Source organism: Erithacus rubecula (genome assembly GCF_903797595.1).
Source record: "Erithacus rubecula genome assembly, chromosome: 2".
Classification (NCBI taxonomy): Eukaryota; Metazoa; Chordata; class Aves; order Passeriformes; family Muscicapidae; genus Erithacus; species Erithacus rubecula.
This window is the reverse complement of record NC_136685.1, coordinates 103284204-103301725: the sequence shown is the minus strand read 5'-3', so window position 1 is coordinate 103301725 and position 17522 is coordinate 103284204. Positions and strand designations below refer to the sequence as shown.

At 36.9% G+C, this 17522-nt stretch overlaps 1 protein-coding gene across 3 annotated transcripts in view; it reads right to left on the bottom strand.

Moving 5' to 3' along the window:
* Positions 1 to 1030: 1030 nt before the first annotated feature.
* Positions 1031 to 17522, bottom strand: part of TASP1 (taspase 1) — a 76805-nt gene continuing 60313 nt past the window's right edge. For all 3 annotated transcript variants that reach the window (XM_079332048.1, XM_079332049.1, XM_079332050.1), the window contains 3 exons: positions 15791 to 15901; positions 12281 to 12354; positions 1031 to 2519 (listed from right to left, as the gene is read on the bottom strand). In XM_079332048.1, coding sequence (XP_079188174.1) covers positions 2424 to 2519; positions 12281 to 12354; positions 15791 to 15901 — 281 coding nt within the window. In that variant the 3' untranslated portion in view covers positions 1031 to 2423. The remainder of the gene's footprint in view (positions 2520 to 12280; positions 12355 to 15790; positions 15902 to 17522) is intronic.

Here is a 17522-nt window from a genome sequence, read left to right as displayed (position 1 = left end):
TCAGCAGCTACTGCTGTCAACTGTGTCATTTCCTCTTGGGCTGTACCTGCTTGCACCAGGGGCAGTGCTTACTCATCACACTCAGGGCTTACAGACCACGTCACTGCAGTGTCCCTCCTCACCATTTATATTTCATGAGCATCTTTTAAGCTCAAAATAGAACTAGCAGCACAATTAGACCCATAATTAGTATAAGATATTTCACTGGTTTAAGTGGGAGCTTGATGGGAAATTCTGCTCCTGTCAGTCTTCACAATTACTGATACCAAAATCCATACATGCTAAGACAGTTTTCCTCTCATACATGACTTAGGTAGAAAACTGTGTGTCAAAAAGAAGGGGGGAAAAAATTGACTGGGGCATTGTACAGACACAAAAGTGAAGTAAAAATAAACCACAAAAATGCTATGCTGGAATCCAAACCTCCAAAAAGAGAGATTAAGCAAGTAAGGGAAAGAAACAATTTATCAATTTACATTTTACAAGGCATTCTGCCATGCTTATGGCATGGAAGAGTGAATTTATGCCAAAATTTCTATCATGTCAGTACAGAAAAGCACTTTTAGAATAAAAGCAGGCTAACACTGTTTCTTTAGCTTTTCTAGTAACAAGGCCATTTTCAAATTTAGATATGTACAAACCCATATACATCATATTCAATTTTTCACTCAATACACAGTGAGAGGTTTATGCAAAAATGTAATCATTAACCATATCACAGCAGTCCTAAGGGCTGTGACAACACAGCTTCTGCTGCTTCATTTCTAGAGTGCTGCAGGACAGCCCTGCATTGCCTCAGACCATGACTGTACCACTGAGGATCCAACCTCAAGCACTGTATTTCAGCACAAACTATTTCAAGACAGGTACATTGTATGTTGTGCAATTTGGAAAGCTGATGTTTTATATTATTTACAGAACTGTACTGAAATATCTTCAACTATAGGACTACACTGAGGTCACAATTTAAAAAACCACACACAGGTGACAGTATCTGAATGTATGCTGTAATATAATAGTGAAAATGAACTCAGACTATTAAAAAAATTTTATTCTTTTCCATGAAAGATTGATACTACAATCAATATAACCATTTTATCAGTCAAGTATGTCTGTTATAGGCAGGCACAACATTACAAAACAGGCAAGTACAATGCCTGATTAAGCGAATACAGTCTGAATATCTATTTATCCACTATTTCTGAAAGCAGAATTATCAAATATCCACCAGGGAAAAAGATGAACTATTTTAGTTTCTCTTTGGCATACTTATCAGGATAATGAATCAATTACAAAAGTCTTCTATTGCTGCCAATGCAGTGAAGGAAAAAGGACTGACTGGAAGGTTGTATGTCAGAACTTGCTTTTAGGACTTGGGCAACCTGGCTCACATATCCAAACTGGTGACAAATGACAGTTCAGCTGCCAATGCTTCACAAGGCAGACAAGAATTACATTGTTTTATACTGCAGATTTGTGGAAAGTATCAAAAGAGTTACAGTAAATTTATGCACAGTACATACATATTACACACAGTTATATAAATACCCATGCTGTGGCTGGACTTGAGGAAGTTGCTTTATCAACACGAAAGCTCAGTATCTGACCTCCTACCAGCCACTTGATACACATTGCACTTTGCATCCAGTAATATGTTCATTTCTGTACCTCTCTTAAAAATAGATTTAAAGCAGAAGTGAAGAATAATATCGAATCTTTCCATAAACTTTGTTTTCTTATTTACACTGTAATATTCCATTATACATAAAGACTGCGTAACGATACATTATCTTCATAGAGCTTTCTGCAATACATACAGCTTGGAGCTATTAACATCTTGGTTTGGGAACACAGATATGACCTATAAGACTATTTTAAAACAATTTGAGCCTTAATTTTGCTCTAGTTTGTTTCACTGAAACCATTCTTTGAACAACAAAAAAAATTCCTCCTTATTGGAGAGGAAAAACACAACTCATGTTTAAATCACCTCTGGATTTCCTTAAACCACTGAGAAACTTAGAAACTATAATAATTTTTTGCATAATTATAAAGCCACTTCAAAGGCCTGTTAGTTTTAAATTTAAAATATAAATGACAATTGTGACCATATCTTTAAACTATGTTTTCTTAACTTTTGGTCATTTTTCAACACAAAAAACCAAAAATGCAATCATTAATCATACATGATCTTTGCACAACTCGGGGGATTCCTATTTTATTCCTGGGACAAAATGAACATGCACACAACCCCCATTCACAGAGTGAGAACATAAACTACAGCAGCACTTGTCTCAAGTTATGGTGCACATGGTTGCAATACGGAGTATAAAAACAAAAGCAGAATTTCCAACATCTGTTAAAACACAAAAAAAACATATTGTACAAAAAGTCATTCACATTCTTTACAATGAAGTGAAGAATCAGCTGCTTTCTGGACTCTCCAGCCTGCAAACTCCTCCTTCTATTGCCACAGACTGTCCTGCCACAGCTCCAGGAGGAAGTCTTGAAATGTGAGTCTGTGGAAAAGTCAAGAGAATATTATGGACTGAGAAAAAGCAAAATTATGCAGGACAAAGTAAGCTTGTAAGTATTGAACAATTAAGCTTTTCCCTCACTGAAGTCTGAAGATAAACTACAAAGCAACTTGAAAAGCAACTGAGATTCTTTTCCTATTTTATTTGCATTCATGTTTAACACATGAAGAGAAAGACCATGACACATGCATAGAAAAGGTAAATTGGATGAATTAACAGACTGAAAGTAGAAAGAAATATCCAGAGTGAAGACAAAAGAGAACAATTCTGGCATTTCATGGTTTATAGCTCTATTTCTTAGGGAGATTCATAAATCTTTATTACTGCATACAGAAATACATCTTCAAGAAACCTCAGGCAGAATTAAATATTTTACAAACTAGCACTTCAGAGCCTAAGGTAACTGCAATGTTCAGGATGCAAGGAAGAAATTTCTCTGTATAAAATACCTACTCATCCACCTGAAAAACTCCAAAGACTTCCTGTTGCTACCTACCAAATAAGTCAACCCAAAGAACATATGTGTTTCTGCCAATAGGCATCTCTTCCACAGAAAGTTTTAAAAGCCTTTGAGAAGGCACTGAAATATGTCAGCCAGGACATGGGTATGTTTGTCTGTGTACACAAAACTCCAGTTTATAACTGAATTGTAACTCAGTGACTCTAAAAATCTGTTCATGATCCTTTATATACTGGGGTTTGTTTTATTACTGAGCAAAAGCATCTGCTTATAAAAAGATATTCTGACTTATTGCTAAGAGTAATGACATTTTATCCTCCTTTGCACATGTTTTTACACTGTGAAAACTGCTCCTGTTAAATTAGGAACTAGAAATTATTCTTATGACAGCTTCCTATAACTGTAGCCAACACATACTTGTTTGTGCATACATTACCCCATTTAAAAGATTTAGTTGTTGCAAAATGTACAACTTGCAATGAGGCAATGGGTGGTCACAAAAATCACAAATGTAGACGTTCAGTAAGAAAAATCTTCATTAGTTGAGGAGAAAGCAATTTTGAGACTCTAATTTCATTACAGTGAAGAACCATTTTGTGTCTCAGGCAGCTTCTTTTAATTCCTTTCTTGATAAGGGTATCCTGGTGCCTGCACCTATGTGGTCTTGTTTTCAGTTAAATCACAGAATAAGATTTCACTGAAAACATTTCAATGTTTTCATTTTATTGCTGAAACTTAAATTTCTGGCTTTCCTGCTTGATATATGAACACATTCCGACTTTCAGAACAATTTCAGTTGCAATTGTGATTTACCATTCCAAGAGGAAAATGCTCTCTTCAAATCTGTTACAGTTTCCCCCAAAATGTAACTGAAATTGTTCTGTAGACGTCAGTTCATAAAAAATAAAAAATAAAATAAAAGGAATAAAATCAAGTGGAAGAAAGGTATTTTTTATTCTATCACTGATAGAATATCACTATGATGTTTTTCCAAGGCTGTGAAAATTTCTAAAGGAAAAGGATGACAGTATAAAAGCATCACTGTTTGATGGGCATGGGAGCAAATGTGCTTCCTCAGAAGAAGAATGTCACTGGTTGTTCTGCAAGATAGTGCTGTCAGAGCAAAGGAAGTTAATCCTAATAAGTTTTTGAGCAAGGGAAGGAAAATGTACAAGAGGGGATAAGCAGGTAACTATGCTTATATAGCTGCCCAAAACACATCTCCCACAGAAAAGCTCCCATGTCAAGAGGGACATTTCCCATATACAAGACCCCAAACCACTACACACCAGCATCTGAAGATCTCTATTTACAGAAACACTGAAACCACATATAACAAAGCATTTCTTAAAGCCTTCACTTGCATCCTGTTTATTTGCATACTTTCTATGATGGAGCAAATACAGATCTGGTTTACACTGACTACTTTTTATTACTTTCACCAATGGCTGCCTTATGTAGAACAAAAATGAGGCAGATCTAAGATGATCATGTTTAAGATGTCACCTAATAAATAATTTGAAAGGATAACATTGCCATGTCAAGACAACTTCAGAAAACTCCCAAGAGAATTCTTACAATTATATCTCCCTTGTTCTTAACCATAAGAACAAACTCCAGTAAATAAAAAGAAACATCAAAGAACACTGAATATTTTTAAATGAACCACAGAACTTATTTGTAAAGTTTGTTACATTTTTATATCCCAACATCATATTTTACATTAAGTCCACATTGTATAGTCAATTAGGTTTACATTCTAGAAACTTAAAAACAAAAAAGCAAACAATTGAACTAGATTAGTCTGTCAGCTTTACAAGTTGAATGAACCTACACCTGGAAGAAATTGTGCCTGGGACAAAACAAAGAACAAAACAAAAAAAAAAACCAAACCAAAACAAACAAAAAAAATTTTTAAAAATCCTGAATTAATTTCCCTACTCAGCTCTATGGAATCCTCTCTTTGAGGAAAGAATGACAGAATTATCCATAACTTCAGTTTCGTATATAGGCATTTCACACTCCCAAGGATATTCTGATTTGCTGTGCTTTCCCAGAGAAAAGGAAGGCTGGGGAGGGTCCAATAGGAGGATGAGGTACCAATATCTGGGACACCACTCAGTCACCACTGATTTTTGCTGCAGCTAAAAGGAGGAAACTCTTGCCCACAGTTCCACAGGAAAAAAGGCAAATGCTGGAAGAAACATTTGTTCTTTTGCTTCCTACCCCTCTATGAAGCCCAAATGAGCTAACCAAACTTCAGATGCTGATTCTTGCTCCATGTTCCTGACATGTGTCCTGACACAGTGTTTCCCTCTTTCCCCCAACCAAACCAACATCATGGAATTACTGATCCCCCCCCAGCCCCAACAGAGTAACTGCAATGTTATTCTCTGCCAGTGATTTTTAATGTACACTGCAAATTTCACCACTTCTTACAAAACTAACAGGTCTTTCTGCTATGGAATACATGGAATGCATGGAATACAGCTACTACAGGAACAATACATGGTTTCATCTTTTTGACTCACATTATTTCATGTCTCATAGACAAGGGTTATGAAACAACCTTGAGACCAAGGAATAAAAAAAAAAAGTTTTCTTTTGAAGAGCTAGTCACTTCCTTCTATTCACATGGAAATATCAGTTTGTCACAACAACTTAGAGAATTTTTCTTTCATTAAAAGCATAAATACTATGTAAAATGAATATATAAAATTTAAGCCAAGAGACAGTGCTGCAGGAGAAAGCTGAAATCAATCAAATGTTGCCAAGAGCACAGAGCACAACTACCAGATGGCAGCACATCCAGTTCTTAAGCAAATCTAGGGAGTACCTCATGTGTTTAGCACTCTTATTACACACTCAGGATGTGCTTTAGACAGAATAATTTATAAAACTTTTTCCATTCATTACACTAAAGAGATGAAATATAATGAAAGACCAAGGACACCATATCCTCAAGGAAATTGCTTTCTACAACTTTGCTCCCTGAAAAAAAAGAGTACCACTAAACTCACATACTCTTTAGAGATTTGGAGCCTTCTAGCTGGGCACACACTTCCACCATCAGAACCATATGACCACACATTCTGAATTTATTTTTTAAGCAGTGAGAGCCTGTTTTGGCAGCAACCCTGCTGCTCTGTCTCCTGGTAATTTCTCCTCCACCATGGTGTATATGTACACCTGTAGTATGGCAGGAGAAGGTGCCCCACTAAATACTGGCAACTGCTGCAAAATGCCATGTGCATCTTGTTTGGTAAAACCTTAATAAAGAAAAAAAAAAGGGGAAAAATAGAAAGAGAGGCTCCAGATATTGTTCTTGATGGGAAACTTCTAGTCTAACTGCACTGAAAATAATGATTTTACATACAGGTTGCTTAGGAGGTTCACAGTTTTCCAAGCTGAAATTAATTCTGTATGTTAAATATATTACTATAAACTATTTATGTATCCAACTAATCACTCATACCTGTATCAAGACAGCCTAAAGACTCATACCAACCAATCAACTAATCAGCTCAGCATCCCAGGGTTTTATAGAGGTTCTAAAACCCTGTCATGAACCTACAAATGTGATTTGTATCATTGTGAATTGCAGGTGCTAAGTCAGGTTATTGCATTTATATTTGCATACCTGCACACACAGTGCCATCCTTCCCACTCCACTCTGGCAGCCAAATCCAAGGAGAGTTCCAGAACTACTGGCTTTTTGTAGGAACCCAACCCAAAAAGTGGGTTCTCATCTCAGAGCCAGTTGATTTCCATGGTTTACAAGCCAAACATTTTAATCAGCATCTTAGCACTGAAGGTTATTTCCAACAAATAGAAAAACCTTATTTTTATGAGAGAGAACTGGATGATCTACTGTATGCACAGAGTAGTTTTCAAATGAAAATTTCTGCCTGATTCCCCAGCCTCCAGACAGGAGTGAAGATTAAAGAAAATAAGTAGAACAGTGACATATACTTTTCCTGTCTCATGAAGTTAAAAGACTGTCTCTGTAGTCTGAAATGAATGACTGAATTATTTGACTTCGTATTTCTGCTCACTAAACAGGCTCAGTAAATTTTTCCACTAATTTTCAAATTAGAATTAGGATTCTTCCAAGATGTGTTTCTTCACCCAATGAGCACTGGAATACTGCCCTCCTCCTGACAAAGGGATTTCACAGACCTTTCACTCACAAAGCCAAGCACAGAAGCTCATCCTCAGAAAACCAACAACCAGTACAATCAGTGTTTGTCACATGTATCACTTCAAACAGAGAGGGAAGGACTTTTGCAAAGCTTTACAGGCTCAGTAAAGGGAAATAAAATCTGATGATGACAGCTTACATCTCCACAGGAAAAGTGAACTGGAGATGGTCTCCCTGTCCACCATGTTTGCTCATACTGGCAAATGAAATTAACTGTCAAAGATAAAAGTTTCTGTTTGCACATTGCAACCACAACATTTGGTGTGGACAGCAGTTGCTGCTGATGGATGTTTTCAAACACAGCAATATGCAACACTCTCCACTACTGCTGCACCATGTCTTGCACAGCAATGGGGATTTGCTTCATTTGAGAATGGAAAGAATGGCTTATGTAGCTTTGCTTTATTAAAACCTGCCATAACATAAAGCTTAGCAGCCCATGTTATAAGAACTGAATAGCTGCCAAAAAGAGATTTAAACTGGCAACTGAATTGGATTATATTCAATGTTGCAACTGGGCTTTTAAAATTTTCTAAGTCATCCAGCTGTTAGAAAAACTAAAACCTAGGAGTCTGAACTACTACTCAAAAACACTGAAACATTTACAGTAATTGCCAAAGTTTCCAACATTTATAGAGATCATATAGCAGATTTATAAATACTAAGAAATACAGAAAGCTGATTAATTATTTCAAATGCTTACACAAAATAAATTACCAAAACTGCATTTTGCTGATATTAAGACTGGATCTTGCACTGGAAAAAAAGCACTCTGACTTCAAATACTATTGAAAACAAAGGGAGGAATTACCTATCTTCAAGCAGAAACATCAACCACCACCAACTACTCTCAATCACAAGACACTTGTCAGATCCAGGAAAAATTAAGTATCCCAGCCACTTACACTTTCTGCATACAGAATACTGTTGGACTTGTATAAACAAATACTCTGCAGACCTAGCCTGAGATAAAAGGGCTCCCATCTGATTATGCAAAGATATACAACATGAAATCAAAGAAAGGCTTCCTACCCACAGCCAGAACCTTCAAGAGATGCTGTTGGTTTGTGAACTTTCATTGCAGGCATATGCTGCACTCTCATTTGAGATTGAAGAATTTATTTTCCTTTGAAGCATCCTCCATTGAGCAAGCAGACATGGAACAGGAAGATGTGAAGCTTTGTAATAAGAAGAGTCAATTAACTTGTGCAACCTAACCATTAGCACCCTTACTTCCCATTCCTCATTTTCATCTAAAATCACACTATGGATGAATTGAAGGAATTATTTCTTCCCATCCCAAATTACATGGCAGAAAGTCTGCAAGCCCTTTGTGCAAACTGACACTGAAATTGCTCTACCCAATGCTACATGAACTGTTAAGACTAAAGTATTGAACATTGTGCATGACAGCATGGATAGAGCTGCAAGAAGCAACACCTTAGAGCAGAACTACTGCCCCAGTGGTGACAACAAAAATGCTTAAGAACATAACTCAGTTCAGGAAAACAGGAAGTCAGAGCCACTGTAACAGAGTGACCTTCTTAGCCAAGGCTATGATCAGTTGTTAGATCTATTATGGATCAATAAAAAACCCCAAGCATCTGGAAGGTTGTTCTGAAGACCTACTAGTATCTCAGACAGAGAAGAAAATTTGGATTGGAAAAAGAGATAACTGTTTATCAAATATCTTAAATTCATATCAAGTAATCCATGGGTCAACAACACAATAGCAAAAAAAAATCTCCTCAGTTCATGCAGTTATTTAATCCCCCAGTCCTTCAATCTGGAAGTCATAACCTTTGTGGATGCAGCAGTTACTGCTACAAAAGGAGTTGTGTGAGTACAGAGGGAATTAATATTTTCTATTTGCTTCTTTTGTGCATTCTAGTGGTTGTGGGCAGACACTTCTACTGCAGCCCAGAATATTCCAACAGTCTCATTGATGGATAGAAAGAGTTAAGCATCAGCTAGTGTGGTGCAGATTTGTTCAAGAAAGAACAAAAATGTTCAGATGAAATGCTTGTGTTCTTCCACATCCAATCTCTGACAAATGCTGGCACCAAGTGATTAAAGTTGTTTGTGTTCAGAAGGATGACCAGACAAACAGAAAAGCACAGTTGAACCAGCTATGATATCCTCTGATTAGCTGTTTATGGCATAAAAATCAGAGGGAAGCCACTGGGATATATCCACTGTGCAGGTGCTGGAGATGACACTTCCAGAGCTATGAGTGGTAGAAAAGCTGAAATAGTTCCAGCACCAAGAAAGAGCTGATAGGATGCACATCCAGAGGTGACTATGTCAGTAATAAAGTATAAATTTAGTTCCTCTGGCAAGGCTATGTGCAGGGTTTTTAAGCAACATTCAACCAAACACTTTAATCCAACAGGAAATGGTGACTCTTCCAGGCAACTGGTTTGACCAAAAAAAAAAAAAAAAAAAAATTAAAAAAAGGACTGGACACATTTCCAGAAAGCATGCTTCAAATCAAACCCCTATTCGTGCACAGCTCTTGCAGGCTCAGCCATTTGGTGCTGGTGAGCTAGCATGACATCTCCAGTGTGACCTGGAGCTGACTGGCCAGCTGCAGAACCCAGTCTTGCCAAAACTGGGAGCAAACAAACCCCTGGTGCAAGGGTACTTAAATCAGTGCTTGGAGAGCTCAAGCTGCCAGAAGCCAGAAGCACCAGCAGGTCAGGGTATACAAACCACTTCAGGTCTCTGATTCCCACTTGTCCCACTCCTCTCTTAAGGAGCTGCTGATGGATAACTGGTTGTCTCCATGTCTTGAGCACACCAGTGTCTGGAGGTGAGCTGCATGTACCTTGTGTTTGCCTTGTAAGAAAGGCATCCCACACCTCCACAGTTTCCATCTGGGGTTCAGAACTCCATTTGCCAGGTTCTATCATGAACTGTATTAACCTCCCATGCCCAAAAAATCCAACTAAGAGAGTAAAGCAGGCTCCCTTTCTCCTTAGTATGTACCCCTTTATATGATTCTAATATTAGTCTAGTTTATAACAGCAGATACTTAAAAACCTCCTCACTTTTTAAGTCTTGCTTTTGTTTCATACTCATTAAATTGTTGATTAAATTGAACCAGTTCAAAATCAGCCACTGTGACAACCCCTCAGTTTAAGAACAAAACTCAGGTCCTAGACTGATGAAAGAAATAAAACCTGAAGGTCTTCACCACCCTAGAAAAACAGGAAAGCAAATGTTTCCTTACAAGCTGCTGTCTAATCATTTTGCTATGGTTCTCATAAACAAGTGATATTTTATACTTTTATGAACTCTTAATCCCATTATTCTTTCATGGCAAGCACTCAAAATTAACTGTAGCAAAACAGTCACTCTATTAAAGAACACAGATTTTTTTTTTTCACTTGCAATACATTGTGTTCTATTTCAAGCCCAGTTTTCCATCTATGCTTAGTCCTGGTTGTAGCAGAACAGAATTCCAGCTTTTATGACAGAAGACTTTTTTTGATCAATAGAAGTCAGCAGCAAAAGCGTTTGTGGTTTTTCTCTGGAAAGCATTTGTGGTCACAGACTCAAAGAAGGAAGAAAGGGAGGGGGATTAACTCTTCCATGAAGGTCAAAAACATAATTTAAAAGTGAACCAAGAAGAGCAGCTGTGTCTGTCAGCACAATCAGGATTACCAGCTGGAGAAATTTACCAGCAGTATGAAAACAATGCACACCAGATGTCAAATGTTGCAACTGTGAGTAGGAAAGCAACTCTGGGCATGGCACTGTCATGTTAATACTCATTACCAGACAGATTTCATATTTAGCATCTATTTATTAATTAGACACTACCAGGAAGAAACAATAATATTTTGAGCTTCATAGTGTAAGTCACAGGCAGGTGTGCACACTGGAAACGTTTAACATCCTTTATCCTCAGCTATTCTTTCACTGCAAACACAAGACAACAATTTTAAAGCTAACTGGCAAATACTAGAACATCTGTAGCTGAATTTGCTTCAGTTCCACTCAGTTCAATCCGAGCTTTTAACTTCAGTTTGGACTTTTTTCCAACTAAATCTGAAATAAATATTAAAAAGAGAAGTAAAACCACACACTCTTCCATATATAGCTATCTGGAAAGAATTGTACCTAAGTTATTCAAAAGTGAACTAAATGCTGCACTACCAGAACTTGCCTTATCAGCTGCTTGTTACCTTTTTTGTGTTTCTGGAGCACTCTTGCCTTTTTTTTCCTGTACAATTTATGCCTTGAAGATGAACTCATCCATTCCAGTTCTTTAAACAGTGTGTTACACCAGCTTTGCCATGTAAAATATCTGATGTTGATTTTCTTCTTTTGTATATTCTTGTATTACCTTGGTCACATCCCCCTTTGCATTAATGCCTACAGAAAGAATGACTGTCTCTGCCTGCAGCTTCTCCCATGCTCATCACTGCTCTCCAAACATCTCTTCTAAATGCTCCAGCTGCTACACTACAGTGCCTTCCTTTTCTTCCCTTCCATGCTCTTTTCCTAAGAATGGATGGCTCATCCACTTGATTAATCCCTACTTCTTGATGATAATGTGACAGAATTTTCCAGTTTTCATGGTTAAATCAATTTTTAATGTAGTATTTCTCTCATTAAAATTAATTATAAGGCCCCAATAAACTGACAATATAGATGGTAATACTGGAATTTTTTATCACAGAGGCTATTCTAGGAACTTGTTTGAAGTTTGTTTTTTATCTTCCTTGATGGTGCAATTGCTTTGACTGAAGGAAGTCATGCCCACAGAAAAATATGGTACCAGCATAACTGAAACAAGATGAATAAAGTTATTCAAATACAATTAATGTCAGCAGAGGCCATGTGTTCATGGCACCTTACCCTGACATGGAGCATATATGAGTATAGGGTTGTGAACTGCTGCAATTAAAAAAAAGAAATTAGAAATGCCTAATCAATTGACAGATTTATGCCACCATTACTTATTCTGTTCTCTTAAAGAAAGAAATTTCTTATATATTTCATTATCATTAATTGAAATTCTCCTTAGCTTCTGCACTCATTCTATTGTATTACAGCCTATTCCTCATGGCTTACCTTAGCTTTGCCATCCTGTGCAGACATGTATCCAACACACATGCTCTCTGTCGTATGGCTCCACAGAAATTCCACTATAAAGGAAAATGCAAGAAGTTACAAAAAGGTAACTTGGTTTAAAACACAAGCTATAATTTAACAAGACTGATCTCTTGAGGAACAAATATAGCAGGGACAAAAAACAAAGAACAAAATCTCAAAAGAAACAGCTATGAAGCAAACCAGATTTTTCTGAGTATTCACAGCCACACTCTGCAGAACTATCACCCAAAATGAGAATGTTACTTCAATGATACAGAGCCTCCAAGATGAGAAATACATCAACTCCAACTGCAGTTAAAAACTGGAACAACTTCTAAAGCACTGGCCTGTTCAGTAAAAGCTGATACAATTTGAATTTGCCTGCCTTGAACCCAGACAAAAAGCACCCTGCAGCAGCATAAAGCCAGATGTCCTCTATCAACAGGTAAAGGGGGATTTGTGGCTTAGCTGCCCAAGCAGGACACAGGCAAACATGCAGAAATAGTCAAGTCTGCAATATGGGAATTGAAGATATAGAGCAGGCAGAAAAGACATCTGGTAAAAGCAAAATTATCCTGCAGAAAAAGGAGGAGAGGTGTCTGATGAAATCAGAGTAACATGCACAATAAGAAAGAAAGATTTCTAGCAAAATTAGAGGAAGTCCTGGATGCAAAAGTATGCTGAATTACAGCAGCAGATACAAACACCCCCTTTTCCTTTGTGGAGTGTGGAAGGAGCAGCAAAGTTAAGAAAGGGAAGAAAAATGAAGAAACTCCTATCAAAGCACCCTCAGGTCTGACTGCCTGGAGTTCCAGCACCAGGTATACAACATCATGTCTCTGGTACTGCACTCACAGCTAATTTAGGGTATCAGTGTTAACTGTAATGCTTGCAGTGATAATGATTAAGAAAACTAATCACTGCTCACATGTACTGTTAATGCCTGTTAATCCAGTAAGGTGCTGTCCTGAAGGCTGAAAGTGTCCTGATTTATCAAATGTTTAACAGCCTGCAATCTTTAATTGCCTGATACATATGCAGGCATCTTTATGTACACACTCCTACTCAGCTGCAACACAAAATTGAGACAAAGAGCACATTATTCACATGTTCAGCTCTCTGTCAGTGGAGCTTTATAAATTGCCACACTATTTTCTTCCTGCTCTCTGCCATGGTCGTATCTCTTTCTTTGTGTTCATAAAGTTCATAATTTGGAAGGGGGAAAAAGAAAAAAAGCTGATCAGAGTTCAAGGCATTTCATAAAATTCTGTTAAAAGTTTTAAAAAAATGCAGTGAAGCACAAATTCTTCCTCTGGATTATGGGAGGTGTCTTACATGAATTACACAAGATGCCATGGACAGACATTTTCACATATTTGTTTTGAGAGTGACTTTCACATACTGCAAAAAAAGCATCACTAGATGGTTTTATATTCCTGTAACATGGCTGAGGAAGGTCACACACAGCCTGTTGAGCACACACAAATCCTTTGAACCACTTCTCCTTGCATAGCAATTAAACCAGAGGAGGAGATCAAAGGTTAGATGATCCCAGCAAGACTTGAAGATTCTGACTTGCAGATATCATCATAAAAGAAAAATGAACATCATCAAGGTGTGTGCTTTTTAATATATTCATGACTGATACCACCAAATGCGAAACAAAAGCTTTCAGACAGTGAAAAGTGAAACACATCCAGCACAATCAGTGTATTCCATGGAGCCCATCTCTCCATGGCACCCAAAGGCTCCACTGTCAGTGAAAACTTTTTTTTTTTAAAACAAATTTAATCCCATCTTTCAATTTTGAGAAGTTCAGGCCAAATACCCTCAAAATATTATACCTTTGCCTTGGATAACTACCAAACATAGCCTGTACAAGCACAAACCTTGGTTATTGTTAGCCATCAGGAATAGTGAACTATAATGAAAATTCTAAATTAATTATACAGATAAGTATATTTTCAACCATTTCATAAGTCACTTCCTTGCCATTTGTTTCAATATTAAAAAGAAAGAATATGATCTCTGTAACAAAGACATGGGAGTTCCCTATTCTATACACAAAGTTTTTCAGTGTAAACCTACTGCTTTTCAGTCCAAACAACACAAATACTAGCTATGTGTAATTATGTATTATCTCTGCATTCATTATCAGGCAGGAAATTTCCATGGTACAGAAAATGTACAGTGTTACAGTTAATCTCAGTGTTATTTCAGTAAAAGAAAACCAAAAATCAATGGAGAAATACTCTTCACTTACAATGTATGATATAAGGGGATTTTATAAATTAATTTTTGAGGAAAAAATATCAAATCTTCATTAACAGAATATGTTCTCTTACATGAATGACAAGCATTAAATGAATAGAAAAAATTCTCTCACTTCCAAGTCTCATGAATTGAAGTTTAAATTGATCTTGTTTGTTCTTACTTATTCAGACTTGCATTTTCATATTCTTAACTCTTTTTTTAAGGCAGAATTTATGTTGCAGGATGCTGTTGCACTAGATAATGTCACAATTGGGTAAACAATAATAAAGCAGAGCATTACACAAAGGAAAAACACTTTAATTCTGGTAACATAACCCCAATCTATATTAGACAGGTCAGTGTGACCCAATAAATAAGCACATAGCTCCACATTTGAGGAGCATCACAGGAAAGGAGATGGCACCAGTGTCATCCTGAAGTAATTCATATGCCCCCAATCCCAAATTCCTCCCCGTAAGTGGCTTTACTGTCTCAGGGTTGTATTTCCACCCTCTTCTGCTCAGAGCCTCCAACCTTCAGTTCCCATCTGTTTCTCCCACACAAGCCATGTGACAGGTTTCCATAAAACACTTTTCTGCTGTAAAGCAGCAAGATGGGGATTGTGTTTCCAGGACACAAACAGGGATGAAGGGATGTAAAGCCCTTTTGGAACCAGCCAGCTACTGGTGAAGGCAGCAGAAACTCAAGTTTGGTGAAAATACCAATAGTAACTGGGACTTAGCTAACCTGATTTTCCTCATCATTATAAAGAATACACAACCATTACCAACTTTCCTTACAAATTTTAAGTGTATCCTCCAAATTCTCACATTTTCTTCAGCAAAAAAGAGGAATAAAGAACTTTTTAGAAAGCATTTTTCACAAACAAGCTACTGAGCAGCAGTCAATGGCCACATGCATTATCCCCAGCTCTAAAGGCAATCTTTCCTATGAGGAACACATCCTACCTTGCCACAAGCAGCTATCATATCCATGCCATAGATTTAGAAGGATCCCACACAACCCTCTGAATGACAATTCTGCTTAGAAACAGTGAGTCAGAAAGAATGCTCTTTTCTGGAGTTCTAAGAATATTGGCCTTGTTTGTTCCCCATTTCACTTCCTAGATTTTTATTATTTCAATGTCAATTCCTTTATATTTTCTCTGGGATTTTATTTCACCCTTCACTTTGATTTAACACCCAGCTGAATCAAAAATGAGTTAGAATTCCTTACCTAGTAAAGTTGGCTTTTCCTGTGAGGATTCAGGCTCTGCTGAACACCTGCAGGAGCGGAGAACTATCACACCTCCAAGAACACCATCTTCATTGGCTAGAAAAGGTGAACCTGGCAAAATTGTTGGGAAGAATTACTTGCACTAGGAATAGTTTATGGGTATTTTTCTTTAAATTTTACTTTCTGCCTTTCCCTTTAATCTCGTCTCTAAGGGTTGGAAGGACTGACAGATCAGACAGTGCTTTCACAAAAGCATCAGTTCCCTTTTTCCTAAAGTTTCAAAAGAATAATTTTCTAGAACATTACTCTACTAATACACCCTAATTAAAAAAAAAAAAAAAAAAAAAAGAAGAGCTACATGGAACGAAACAAAGATATTAAAAATCACATTTGTGAGTGCAAACCAATTTGTTCATGGATCAAGGAAAATATAATAATGAAAAATGAAGTGTCAGGTTGAAAAAAAATGTGACTCAATATTTGGTTCTTTCTGTTCTATAAAGACATATCTTAAAAAATCAAGCAAATTTAGATAATTTTTACAGTTTATTCATTTTTGCCAATTTAAATTCCTTTGTACAAAGACTTCATCCAACTGCTATACTGTCTGCCTTGCTGTTTGATGAATACTAGCAGAAAAGCCTAAGCACATCCTTTTACAGTGTCTCCTCTATTGTTAATTTAAGACATAGGATACAAAAGTATCAGAAGCTGGAAAAGCTTTAAAGTTAGCAGAACCAAGCCTAAGTATTCTTTCTCTGATTTGCAGTTTGAAATAAGATTCCTATAGCTTTAAATGTGGAAACAATGGTATAATTTACATACCACTTAAAATGTCTTGAGCCACAAAATTAATCAAGTTCTTGCACTTAGGCCAATAGACATCCTAGTTACACATCTCCATTATACTGTCATTTAAAACTGAACACACAATTGCAGCAGCCATTTAATGCAATTAATTTCAATTCTTTCTTCTAAATAAATTAGTGTACAGGCACTGTAATTTACCAGCCACAAGAACTTCAGAGCAGATCTATTCATCAGATTTCTTTAACTTACCCACAGCTATTTGTATGATTAAAATTACTCCTTTAATGCAAATAACAACAAAACAGCCCAATAAAATCCAACTTCAAGCTTTACCATAAGGAAAACGAAAAGCTTTATCATGTTTTATCTAAACATTAAAGCAGCTGCCTTCAAAAGTGATACAAGGTGGTCACTGCAACAGAAGCCCACGTTGCAGGAAAATAATAAATGCAGTATGCTTAATAAACAGTAATATCTTACTTGATCTAATACAAACAGATATTATCTTTAAAGTGCCACTTGCTTTGTAATGGAACTATTGCTAGTTACAGTTACACCTCACTGACTGCCACCAAATACCTGTGAAACAAGAATCCAGCCCAGGTAAGAGATAACAAAACAGGAAAATACGTTTGGCTAAAATAGAAACACAAGGCTTGGAAAGTTGGGAAGAGTTTTACCACCCAAGTCAAAATCAAGCACTTCAAAGACAATGCCTCTACCTGAACTCGGTCTGCAGACCTAATCTTACAGTAAACTGCACAAATTATTTAGGCTCCAGGCCATGCTGTGGCAAAAAGCCATTGCAAAGAGACAGAAAAAGTTCTGGTTTATTTTTCAATAAGCAGCTTCTCCTTCCCTTTCAAGGGATTCTTCCAAGGTTCTAGTGAAAAAAGTTAATTATCTCTTTAATTAGAATGTT